General features: G+C 46.3%; 2 protein-coding genes across 2 annotated transcripts; both read left to right on the plus strand.

Moving 5' to 3' along the window:
• The first annotated feature begins 2,788 nt into the window (after nucleotides 1-2,788).
• LOC136533556 (transcription factor MYB16-like) lies at nucleotides 2,789-6,566 on the plus strand. Its single transcript, XM_066526120.1, has 3 exons — nucleotides 2,789-3,456; nucleotides 3,587-3,716; nucleotides 4,592-6,566. The coding sequence occupies exons 1-3, from the start codon at nucleotides 3,324-3,326 to the stop codon at nucleotides 5,616-5,618; spliced, it is 1,290 nt and encodes a 429-aa protein (XP_066382217.1). The 5' UTR covers nucleotides 2,789-3,323; the 3' UTR covers nucleotides 5,619-6,566.
• Nucleotides 6,567-6,795: 229 nt separating this feature from the next.
• LOC136533557 (small ribosomal subunit protein cS23-like) lies at nucleotides 6,796-8,681 on the plus strand. The gene is made up of 2 exons (XM_066526121.1): nucleotides 6,796-7,133; nucleotides 8,213-8,681. The coding sequence occupies exons 1-2, from the start codon at nucleotides 6,873-6,875 to the stop codon at nucleotides 8,492-8,494; spliced, it is 543 nt and encodes a 180-aa protein (XP_066382218.1). The 5' UTR covers nucleotides 6,796-6,872; the 3' UTR covers nucleotides 8,495-8,681.
• The last annotated feature ends 4,782 nt before the right edge of the window (nucleotides 8,682-13,463 follow it).

A 13,463-nucleotide genomic window follows, 5' to 3' on the forward strand; every position in this document is an offset into this window, starting at 1 on the left:
TAAAAGTTGAGACGACTATCCCTACTTGGGCTAGCTCGAGCATCTAGCCCGAGCCATGTAAATCCAAAACCTGGCCCAACATAAATACGCTTGACACCATTTTTTGGGCTTCGGCCTAGAGGTTTTACAACACCAAAATAGCAACAAAAAAAAGCTAAAGTCTCAAACACACCTAGAGGCGAACCTTGGACTCGATGACCCTAGACCCATGCCGGGCTTCTCTCCTGGTATCCTCTTATAAGACCCGATACATGGCCCATGGCCTATTTGCTGAGAATGGTTATCAAAGAGTGGCGTACTAGGGGTTGAGAGTTGCATCGCCCCGGTTCCTCTGTTTTCTTGGGTGCGCGACTAACCACACCATCAGCTCGAATCTCTAACATGTGATTGACAAAATTTACACTTATTTAATTATGGACCTGTCAGTCGTTGCTGCTGATTATACAATGTTACGTGAGAGAGGTCTGAAGCCAAAGTTGCCACTGCCTCTATAAAGAATGGATACCGAACATGCCCTATGTTATCTTTCATTATCACGTAGAGATATCTCTCGCTTCAAAGTTGCCTCTGCCACTATAAAGAATGGGTACTGAATAGACCCTATGTTATCTTCCATTACCATATAGAGATATCCCTCGAGAGAGAGTGAGAGACTTCCCTTCGACGTACGACATCTTGTTGATTATGTATGGTCGGCCACTTGTTCAGAGCCGCGCCTAAGCCATCTATAAAACTTAACACTTTGTGACTGTTTAATTTGCTAGATGACGTTACTCTAATTGCTCGAGTATCCAACAATAGTGATATACTCTTACTGCATTAGCCATGTGCTCGTGTCACACGATAACATATTTTAAGTTGCAAACCACTCCTACTTGCTTTGCACCTCTATAGTGTCGTTCGGCTGGTCATAAAAGCCGGCTTGTTCGGCTTCTTTTTTCAGCCGGAACAATATTTTTCTCTCACAACAATTCAACCAAAACAATGTTTTTCAGCCAAATTCAGCCCAGCAAACAGGGCCTATTTGTACCGAGAACCGGGACCAAAAGAAAATGTGGAAATCAAACATAGGAGAACAAAAGGTACCCACGGTTGTGCTTCGCACCTGTAGCCTAACTGGTGAATCGACCGATACCGGTGGCTCCTAAAACTACTTTTACCCGGTGGCAGGTAGCGTCGCAACCGTCTCAAAAGTGGCGTAGCGCACGCAACTATCAACTAGTATCATCATCTCGGCCAGTGGCCACATGGGCGTGCAGCACCTCCCAGGACGACCCAGGTAGGAAAAAGGTGCAGCCGACGTATTCTACTTCGGAATCTGTACTTGTCCAGTACTGGCTGCAGCACTGTTTTCAGCATCTGATTGGCCAATCGGTTCAAAAAACATCTGTTAATGTAGCCGGAAGAGACAGTTTCTCCAAAGTAACGTGCAACTTTGCTTGAACCCTGCGGCTGGCAACTTTGGCGTTGGTGGAGCTCCGCAGCGTGAAACGACGGGGAAATACGGTCTCCGACCTGAAAAAGGACGGATCTGTGCCGCATATGGAAATGTCCCTGCGCGGCCGAAATCTCGTCACCTTGCCGTTTTCGCCCATCTGTTGATTGACACTTGGGCTGCCAAGGATTAAAGTATAGCAACCCCGAGAGTCAGACAGGCTGCCTGCCTGGCTGAGTCAGACGGCATCGCGATATGCCCATACGGGTGCTCACGTGCATGCCCCACCCGAGAAATTGGATCGCTAAAACCTAGCCTGGCTCGAGCTGCCATGTTTAGTAGCGCGTCAAAATAGAGGGCTGTCCTACGGATCCTTGCACTGCTTAGGCCAGTCTCATTTTGTTTAAAAGTTTCCAAGTCTCGTTTAGTATAGTGCCACAACAGTAAAAGTGATGAGGTGATATGGAAATCAAGAAAAGTAAGAGATGAGTTTCACCCCATAAAACCTTGTTGGCAATTTCTCCTAGTGAACGAAACTCGAATGAAATCTGCATTCAGAGCTCAAGGTTTCATCCCCATGTGTTTCGGTCAATTCCATGTGGCTCGCGTTCTTATTGTGCACCGTGCTTCTCATATTTATGATGTGCTATATGTAATTTTATTTTACATGTGCTACTCTATTATATGTATTTTATATATATCATATGAATATTGATGTAAATTAAACTATTTTTGTAGACACATTTTTTTATGCTAGTGCTTAGTTAGATAGTATTACAAGTGGCAACATTATTCACGTAGCACGATTTATCACACACCCATGTAAGAATCAAAAGATGTAGCTAGCCTATAAAATAGTGAAACTAAATTATGAATTGAGAGAGAATATTTCATGTCCTAGTTCCAAGAACTACCACATCTTAGAAACAGGGACATTAAACATCCCACTTAGCCTGGCCTTAGAGGGATTTTCTGTATCCACTAGTGTTGGTTTACTTTGGCCTTCCATGTGTTTGGATTCATTGTTGCGATTATCACACTTGATATAGCTTGTAAATTTAAAGCAAGTGGATTTGCTAGAAATTTAGGATGATTTACGACAAGCCACAGCCAAACGAACACGCTGACGCCGTGCATACAGCGTCCAAGGCAAGGAAAGGCAGAGAAGACAGCTCGGGAATCTGGACCATTAGAGCAGGCAGAGGCCCCCGAGGCCCCGGCCCGACGCCCCGACCCCAGCCGAGTGTTAAATGCTCCGCCCTCTGATCGGGTGGATCGCGATTGGCAGCGACGCTTCCGCGCCGGGGCTGTGAGCTGAGAACGCGCGGGGGGCGAAATCCCAGCACTGCCATCGCGCGCCCCGCCACGCTGACAGCCGGGGCCCTGTCTGCGCCGGGATCGCGGCGCTCGAAGAAGATATCGTGCCGCCCCAGCCGGCCGGCCCCCAATACAGGCAAACGCCATCGCCACGCCCCGGCCGGCCCTTTCCTTCCTCTACTCACTACGGAGTACTCTATTTATGCCTCACACCGACCTCGGCGCACCACGCCTCAGTGATCAGTGCGTCGCTTTCTCGCTTTGGCACCCCCCTGCTCTGCCTCTGCTCACTGGCAATTGCTGCCTGCCGCCTGCGCTGCGCTCGTAGTAGTCACTCACAGTGCCCCGCCCGGCCTGCTGCCAGAAGGAAAGGAGGATCCCGAGCAGTCAATTGCGCCGATCCCCTGGGGGTATTAAGGGGAAAGGAGCGAGGAGCGAGGCTGAATTGCTGTGAGTGAGGCCGGCCGTGCGAGAGGGAGGAGGATCAGGCGGCGAGGGTTGTGTTGTGTCGCTGCGCAGCCACAGCGCAGGCTCAGTGCTCGGTTGGACACGGGCGGCGCCGCGGCGGGCGATGGGGCGATCGCCGTGCTGCGAGAAGGATGGGCTGAAGAAGGGGCCGTGGACGCCGGAGGAGGACCAGAAGCTGCTCGCCTACATTGAGCAGCACGGCCATGGCTGCTGGCGCTCGCTGCCCGCCAAAGCCGGTGAGCTCGATCGCAAGCTAGTACTAGTAATCGTAGTGCTGGGCGGTCCAGCCAGCGGCGTTCGGCTACTACGCTGTCTGGTTTTGCTCCTTCGTAACTGACATGCATGCGAATGGTGACCGTGGCGCAGGGCTGCAGCGGTGCGGCAAGAGCTGCCGCCTCCGGTGGACGAACTACCTCCGGCCGGACATCAAGCGGGGCAAGTTCAGCCTGCAGGAGGAGCAGACCATCATCCAGCTCCACGCACTGCTCGGCAACAGGTGAGGGCTCGACTCCATCCATGGATCACTGTCCTAGCACTGGCCGGCCAGTACCCTGCACGGCTGCACCCGGAATTCAGTTAATCGCACGAATTTTGACTGGTAGCTCGAGCAGGCTGGCCGGCCGGCAGGTCAAGAACTCAGTAGCATCCGTCCCACACCCTAGTCTTGCTTATTTATGATGATTGGGTAATGCATGAGCGGGTACCTAGGGCAGGAGCACCACGAGATGGGGAACCTGTCCAAGTATTTTTCTCGGAGTACTACGCTCTAGTTACTGTACACATGTTTTTCGCAGCGGTTTTACATGAACCAACAATACATTTTGCCATTTTGGCACCTTAGCTAGTAGGAGTACATCTAGTAACTGAAAATTTTTGAACCTTAGCAGTAGTGTATATCCGTACAAAAGGAGCATTGTTGTTTATCTTGAGTTTAGTTATCGTACTGCATTGTTGTTTATCTTTCGCCTGTCCAACATCTACTGCTGAGCTTGCGTGAATTGATCCATCAATGCATAGGCATCATCTCGGGAAAAAGCGTGAGAAAGCTGGGCCACGGGAGGCTCCTCCCCGAATTTTTCTTTCTTTTTTCCCTGATGATTCGGCATTCAAGCTTGCCATTCAATGAGCGCCGGCCCCCATCGCCGGTGGACCAAGGTCACTGCAGCCACCTGCTCTCTTGCCGTTTTGACTCATAGTTCCTGTCACCTCTGCACCGTGTCTGTGCCAGGCCATGCACTCGTTACTGTCTCGCAGACTCGCACGCCCGGCCGCGGTGGTTTTACGCTCGCCGCCGATGCAGATTTGTCAACGCGCGCGATTGCTTGCTGAGAATTTTTTTTCATGACGTGCGCGCCGTGCTCGTTCATGCAGGTGGTCGGCGATCGCGACGCACCTCCCGAAGCGCACCGACAACGAGATCAAGAACTACTGGAACACGCACCTCAAGAAGCGGCTGGCCAAGATGGGCATCGACCCGGTCACGCACAAGCCGCGCTCCGACGCGCTCGGGACAGGCGGCGGGGGAGGCGCCGGCGCCGGCGGTGCCGCGGGCGCACAGCACGCCAAGGCTGCGGCGCACCTCAGCCACACGGCGCAGTGGGAGAGCGCGAGGCTCGAGGCCGAGGCGCGCCTGGCGCGCGAGGCCAGGCTGCGCGCGCTCGCGGCCTCCGCCGCCTCCGCGTCCGCGTCCGTGGTCTCGGCACCGCCGCCGCAGATGCCCGGACACTCCACGGCGCACCGGCTCGACTCGCCGACGTCCACGCTGAGCTTCTCCGAGAGCGTGGCGCTCGCCTCGGTCCTGCAGGAGGCGCACGGCGCCGCAACGGCTGCGGCCGCGGCCGCGCGCGCCGCCATGCAGCCCATGCAGGCGTACGAGGAGGCGTGTAAGGAGCAGCAGCAGCAGTGGGGCGATCACGTTGTCAATGTCGCTGATGCAGGCTTCGCCGCGGCGGGGTTCACGGGCCTGCTTCTCGACGGCTCCTTGAGCCAGCAGGATCTGAGGCCGGCGACGAGGCACGACAACGACGCGGCCGAGGCGGACGCCGGGCTGCAGGAGACGGAGGAGAAGAACTACTGGGACAGCATAATGAGCCTGGTAAACTCGTCGTCGTTGCCGACATCATCAGTAGAAGTGCCGGCTCCCGAGTCGTACCCGTCTTCGGCGTCGCTGCAGACGTCAATGGCTATGCCCGCGCTCGAGGCATACTCATCTCCGGCGTCGTTGCTGACCACGTCAGTGGCGATGCCCGCGCTCGAGGCGTACTCCTCGTCGGCGTCGTTGCAGACGTCAGTCCTGATGCCGGCGCCCGAGGCGTACTCGATGTCGTCGGCCTCGTTGTCGACGTCAGTAGTCGCTGCGCCGGCGCCCGAGGCCTACTCTCCGGCGCTGGACTTCTGACTCGTGAGCCCTGGACATGTTCGCCGGCATGCAGCCCGGGAAATGACACAGTAAATAGCTAGCTACTTATTTCGGAACAATAAGGTCGAACAACTACTAATGTTGATGGTTAAATCGCGCTCTTGGGTTAATTCAAACAGCACCCTGATTAAACATGTGAGGAAGATGTACCGAATTTAGGGGGTGTTTGGATCCGGTGACTAAAATTTAGGAGGTATGTCGGGAGGATGTTGCATAGGGTATTCGAATACTAATAAAAAAACAAATTACATAATCCGTCGGTATTCCACGAGACGAAATTTTTAAGCCTAATTAATCCGACATTAGTACATGTTTACTATAGCAAAACATTGTCAAATCATGAACTAATTAGGCTTAAAAGATTCGTCTCGCAAATTAGTCGTAAACTATATAATTAGTTTCATAATTAGTCTATATTTAATACTCTATGCATGTGTCCAAACATTCGATGGGACATCGACTAAAATTTAGGAGGGGCAACCAAACACCCCCTTAGAATCTTTGTTACTCGTTCATCAGTTGCCAAAGCTTCTTGTAGACTGTAGAACAGTGACCAGAGCCAGGCACGGAGCCAGCGGTGGGGCTAGGGGGGCTCCAGCCCCCTACCGCTCGCAAGCAAGCGAAGCCCCGTAGAGTCGCCGTCTGAAATTTCAGTTGTAGATGCACAGGTAGGCGGGGCTGAGATTTGCTGAACCTCTTTTATTGCTAATTATCGTTGTTTAGTCCCTCCTAAATTTTTTCATAGCTTCGTCCCTGACCAGAGCGTCTCGTCTTTGCTCTGTATGTAATTCAACAACCACTTTCATCAGCAGTATAGTGGAGCTAATCGAAATGGGAAGAACTCTTTTTTTTCTCTCGTCTGATCCCATATATCTTAGAATCCAACTGTTCAAGTTTGTATATTGTGGCACTATACTACTGGTAATGTACTACCTCGCACTGTATATTGGTCTTTGACTCTTTGTATTCTGTCGTTCTGAAAGGAGGTCTTTTTTTGCGCTGAAACAATGGAGCAGACGGATAAGCTTGCATTTCGCCATCGACAGAGCCGTTCCAACACATTGGGCCCATGACAGGCCTGATCCAAATTTTATCCAGCCCGTTTAGTTTTTCTTTTTCCCATTTGGAGTAGCTCAGTCGTCGGGAAGAGAAAAAGGGCAAGGATGATCAGAAGGCTTTCGCGCAGGTTCGTTGTTCCTCTTATCCGCGGAGGAAGAACCTTGGCCCGACACCATGCTCCCAATGGCGGTGCACCCCACGACCACGCCGGCCTTGTCCCCGCACGCCCGCGTCTCCCCGCCCAGGTCTTCCAGCTCCCTGGCCGCCACCTCGTCCTCCCCCTGCTCTCGCACCGTCAGTTTCAAGAGCAGGAGGCTGCCACTTCGCTCGCTCCGCAGCGTCGTCGCCGCTGCCGCCGCCGATGCCGTCGGGGCAGAGGAAGAAGAGGTGCAACTAGGTGGAGGGGTGGATGCGGTCGACGAGGAGGAAGCGGAGGTATTGGCCTTTCGAACCCACTACGATTCGGGCAACTTACCCGGCTCAGTCGTTGTCTGTACAACTGGAAATTATGCAGTTAAAATTTAAAATGGTTATGTTTCGTTGGCCTCTCTAAGTGCATCATATGCTCAGTAGAACTCAATTCCAACGAATTGGACCCCGATTCTTCAATTTTGGCTCTTCAATTGATTATTAGGTTTAACGTTCAGTGTGACACCAATTGCCCTTGGCTAGCTTACTGTTTACCATGAATTTGGTCTCAACTACTAGAAGGGACAATTTAGGTTAGCTGGGCACCTTTGGGGGATGTTCTGGCGAAGCCTTGAGCTTGACAATGATGTATACATGTTGAAAAATAGCCTTTACCTGAGCTTGCTGTTGCATAGCTGTTGCTTATATGGAAAGGAGCTGTATATTCTGATGCGCTGAGATGTTGCGAATGTGAATGTAATGAGAGCATCTGGAATTCGGTTCCTGAGTAGTATATATGAATAGTCTTTGTTTTCATTGTCGAAACATAGTTGTTTATATTGAACTAAAGAAAATCTATGGTTTTATCAAAATTACCCTTTAGAATACTAAGGTGCTGTTTGGTTTCGTAAGTTTGTGACGTTATCCGTTCACAGGGTAATCTGAATCCATTAAATTTGTTTGATTCAGTTAGGTGTAATCAGGTCCTGTGTAGTTGGGTTTGGGGGCCAGTGCAAATTCAGTGGTAATCATTATCTCAGCTCAGTGGGCGGTAGGCGTACCAGACAGGATCTAGCGTGGAACCAAACAAAATGGAGAACCGATTATCCTGTAATCATTGCTTCCTGGATCTCATACCATATACGTTTGCATCATCATTTATGAACCAAACAACACCTAAGAAGTGGGTTTTGGTGCTGAAATGCCAATGGTAGCTGCATCACAAAGCTAACAAAAGGGGAACACTAGCTTCAACATTTGATCTCTCCTGCTTAGTTTTGTGATGTGGATTGTGTTAAAACCACACACTTAAGCTTTACTAGGATGGAGATATTGTGTTTCATCATCAGAATGAAATTTGAGATGACCTGAATCTTGCATTACAGAATAAGGTGGTGGTCCCCGAGAGACAGGACCCGATGCTGGTACTCAAGTTCATCTGGATGGAGAAGAACATCGGCATAGCACTCGACCAATTGGTTCCTGGCTATGGCAGCATCCCATTAAGCCCATACTACTTTTGGCCACGGAAAGACGCGTGGGAGGAGCTTAGAGCGAAGTTGGAAGAGAAAGAGTGGATCTCGCAGAAGCAGATGATCATCCTTCTCAACCAGGCCACCGATATCATCAACCTCTGGCAGCAGGGTGGCGGGAGCCTGTCGACATGAGTCCCTCCCCATCCTGTTCTTTCAACCTTGCAAGCTTGCGTTTTGTTGGTTTCATTACATGCCCTCTCTGTTGTTAATGTTAAAGCCATGGTACATGGCCTTGTAGATCGGTTCAATCTGTTCTCAGGTATGATTTTTTCCATGGAAATGATCTTGTGATTTATCTTAGTTATTATTATGTGTATCAGTCGTTTTTTGTTGGGAAAATCTAGAAACAGATCCTTTTTGGTATGGTTACAAGTCAATTTTTTTTTGTTTGCAAACAACAAAGGAAAAACCAACTGTCTGATTCGCTAACAAAAATCAACACAATATTTTCCACAACACTAGGAAATGCAAACCAGGTAACATCATGATATCTGTTCACCTTGTCAATGTCCAAAACACCACTTATCTCAAGACTCTAAATCTAGCGCATTCCAGCGCATAATAGCCATGCCACGTCATCGATAGAACTTGTAGCATCACGGCGTGGAGGAGAGGGACATAGCCACATAGGCCATCCGATCAGAAACTGGAATAGACCTTTGACCGCGATAGAGAAGAACCTGAGTCCTGAATTAAAAATAGCGGGCTAGCAGCACGTACTATCAAATCTTTAGCATCTATGGCATCAAAACAAAAATCTTTAGCATCTATAAAAATATTAAAATCATTTAAAATCATTTTAAATTTAATTTTGAATTAAAACATAATTTGGAGCATGTGCTTAATTAAGGAACCTTGGATTTTACCTGAGCACATATGCAAGAAATTACATAAATAATACTTCTTTGACCATGAATTTACATGATTTTTTCTAGATTTTTGAGACATTTTTGGGGCTAAATAGTAAATACCTTAAAGCAAAAACTCAAATATAGCTTTATGGGAAGAATTTTAATTTCAAAATCAAAGAAGCAACGAAGGTAGATCCAAGAAAAATGGGTTACCCTTTATTTTTATTATCTATTTAAAAAATTGCAATATTTTTTGAGGTCCCTAAGTTTTTTGTCTGGTCTATCAACATAAAAAGAATCAGAAAATAAAAATAAACCAGAGAAGAAAGGAGTGGCCCAGTTTGAAAGTCCCGTCAAGCCCAACAGCATGAGTCAACTGAATTGACGTGGCCCATACGATACACGTAAAAACTGGCCAGCGTGTTCATTTATAATCACATTTTTTTTTTGCGAAAACATTTATAATCACATATCAGTACACCATCCGTCCTTTTTAAATGCCATTCTCATATATCAAGGTGTCAAACATACTCAACTTTGATCAAATATATACAAGTTACTAATATTTATGTTGCTTAATAAATATTATTAGATTAATCATTGAATATATTTTTAATAATACACTTATATAAATATTACTAATTTTTTTTATAAATATAGTCAAACTTAATATAGATAATAACATTTAAAAAGAGACGGAGGGTGTATATATAGTGTAATCATAGTGACTGAGTCGCGCAATAGCCCATGGCATGACTTAAAGGATTAATTTCTAAAAAATAGTTTAGATATATCTTTTTTTAGTACTTTTAGGTTAAAAGGGTGTTTGCATCTATACCGGGTTTCGAAAAATGAAGCAAAGGACCCACACTTAAAAAAAGAAAAGAATGCCCTCTATTCATCGAGTATTTAAAATCTTCTGTTTAGCCTCTCTAGGTTAGGTTCATTTCTTTACGAGTCCATGTCTTTGCCCTTTTTATTTATTTATAATAACCCATCTACCGTATTTGAGTATTTCATTTCTTCATGCTGTCTGATCCATCCCCTGCATGTCATAGCTATTGGCAGTTATGTTTAATCAGATTGCAAGTTCTTATTCAACTAAATTGAATTATTTGTATTTCTGTCCAATAAAAAAACGTTATTCTTTTAGTTCTATTCTAGTGAAATTCATTTCATTTAAGTGATTTTCATCCTAATCCACGCATTCATTTCATCTCTTTTATTGTCCTGGAATATTAGCATTCATGACCGAAAGTTGGGAACTACATTAAAAACCTTGATATAGTACATCCCTAAGCTACACTGCATAAAACCCTGAAATAGAAAAGATACAATGTTCTCCGTAGATTCTTCCATCATCTTCTTTGCAGCGGCTTTCCTCAATGCAGACGATGTTCTAGATGAACAAAATCTTATTGAATACCGAAATCCGAGTTTAGTCCTTATATCGAATCCAATGACCAACCTCAAAGTATCAGACATGCCGCAAGATCCAACGTTCTGGAACCGGTTCAAAACACGTTTTAGAGTGATGAAAGAACATCGATAATTGAATCATTGGATAAAGTATGCGGAGTAGGCTACATATTTATTAGAATCTGTCTAGCCAATAATTGGTTGTTTTAGTCCCTCCCAACAACCATATTTTTTCCTTGCACTTACACTGTCTTATAACTATATTTACATTGCCTTGTTACTATATTTACAATTATTTTTTCAGTGTAATATATTGGACAGAGTGATGTAAGTTGGGAATAACACAAATATATGCCAAAATTTTCAAAACAAATTACAAATTATTTCTTTGAATTTCAGACATCAAAGAAATATATATCAAATTATTCACAAATGTTTTCAAATACAAATGAAACAACAGAGAGCATATCTCGTCTTCAAGCGGCAGAACCAAGGAGCACACATGTAGCTAGCACTGTCCTGCGATCACTGGGTGGATATCGATAATATCGCGCTTGTCCGTGGCGGTTGACGAGTACTACATGTACTAGCTTTTGACCGGAACTAATGTAAGGGTCTCTTTGGCAGCCATTTTTTGCCTATGCAGGAGAAGTCTAAAAAACGAGCTTCGTGCGGCTCCTTGCTGTGGGTTCATGTCGTCTAGTGCGAAGGAGCCGTTTTGCCAAACGTTTTCCAGAACGGCTTTAGCTCCTCCAGAGGAGCTGCTCCTTCAGAGAAGCCAGAGCCGAAGCCATTTTCAGAGGAGCTAGAAACAGGCCTAAGCTACTAGCTGGAGCGGAGCGGCTGCCTACGCGCGCTTTGCGTGGTGGCCAAACTACGCCGCATGCAAGCAAGCGTCGGATTGGATCATCGGACGCTCAGAAATCCGGTTGTTACACTACTGGATTCAGGCGCTTTGCCGAGTGCCTAATGCACTCGGCAAAGGCTACTTTGCTCTCGGTAAAGCCTTTGCCGAGGGTAGCACTCGGCAAAGAGCCTCCGGTAAAAAATCCGTCGGCAAAGAATTCTTTGCCGAGCGCCTTTTATCGGGCACAATCTCGGCACTCGGCAAAGAAAAGTGACTGTCACGGCGCCGGTTGTGTTAGCACATGCTTTGCCGAGTGTCATGTCAGAGGCGCTCAGCAAAGATTTTTTAATTTTTTTTTCAAAATTTCTTTGCCGAGTGCCATACCGGGGAGGCACTCGGCAAAGATTTTTTTTATTTTTTTAATAATTTCTTTGCCGAGTGCCCTGCCAGGTCGGCGCTCGGCAAATATTTTTTAATTTTTTTCGTAATTTCTTTGCCGAGTGCCCTGTCAGGGCGGCACTCGGCAAAGCTGGGAATTCTGTAAATGCAGAATTCCCAGCTTTGCCGAGTGCCAGGGTCAGGGCACTCGGCAAAGAGGCTATTTTTTTTATTCTATATTCACAAACACTCCTTAGACTGGCACTTTAGATGGCCGGGCACTCCTTATTTTCACTCCAAAAAGCTAGACAAGTAGTTGATCTCGGATAGCCTAACAAGTTTTTTTTGCCCTCGAAAAGGGAGCTACTATCCCTGCTGGATTTCCAGAAAACGGAATGTACCTAGGGAACCCTATTGATCAGATCTGAGATTGAACCTAGTGATCTTTCTCCTGCTGGCAAGCATCGATACCTGTCTCCTAAGGAATTGATCTTATCTTTCATATACCAGGATAATAACCCCGAAGGACTGCAATTGGAAGGAATTAGCACTCACCATAAGCAACCGCAGAGAAGGAAAATGACTGGCCTTAGACGGAGGAAAGAAAGAGGTAAAGATACTAGCTTTTCAGAATTACTGATTCTGGCTTGCCCAAGAGGTCAGATACTAATAAAGGATATGGATAGTGAATAACTACTTAGGAATAGGCAAATACTCCGGATAGATAGGCAAGAACTATTCCTTATCCATAGTCAAATACAGCTTACGCATAGTTTACTACATCTCCGAAAGAGAACAGAGATAACTACTTAGACTGGCGCTATCAACTACTTGAACTCTATTACAGTAAAAATGGAAGAAGTAACTACTTATGATTATGACATACCTCTTTCAGTAGCATCTACTACTTCTGATATTAGACTTTACTTGAGGCGGCAAAAGGGATTTAGGAAACTAAAGGATAGTTATTGACAGTATAATACTCTAGAAAGGGTATATGCGCAGAGAAAAGGGTTTTTCTTTCGCCCAAGGCTTTCCTTAGATGACTAACTTGACTTTTCTTACTTAGACACTGGTGAAACTGCCTTTCCTAAACTTGCTTTCCTAAGCTTTTTTGAGAAACTCTAACTAGTCTTTTTTTTTCAAGGTATCTCCGTAAGGTATCCTATCTATTACTACTGGTATTGTAAGAACTGCTAAGCCCTTTAGATCTATATCTATCTTACTATCGAAAAGTGCTTCTACTCCTAATAAGCAAATTCACTATTTTCTTATCATTCCTTCCATGCTCAAGGGCTATTGGGCATTCTCCTAACAGTACTAGGGTATTTAATACAATGATAGAAGTATTAGGATTAAGACTAAAAAGAATACCATTCATACCGAACTATCCTGAATAAGGTGGATTGGCTAAGGAGGTGGAAGTTCCCAGAGAATAGGTCCCGGTCAATCCCAATCCCTCATTCTGAGAATAGTGATAAAAGCAGTTACTTTATCGTCTAAATGTCGGAAAAATGGATCCTATCCTCCGAAAATTCCATAAGATAAAGCCTGCCAGTTGTAGTTCCCGGTGAATATGGATAGTAGTCTAATTCTCGGCCCGCAT

Source organism: Miscanthus floridulus, unplaced genomic scaffold (genome assembly GCF_019320115.1).
Source record: "Miscanthus floridulus cultivar M001 unplaced genomic scaffold, ASM1932011v1 fs_914_1_2, whole genome shotgun sequence".
NCBI lineage: Eukaryota > Viridiplantae > Streptophyta > Magnoliopsida > Poales > Poaceae > Miscanthus > Miscanthus floridulus.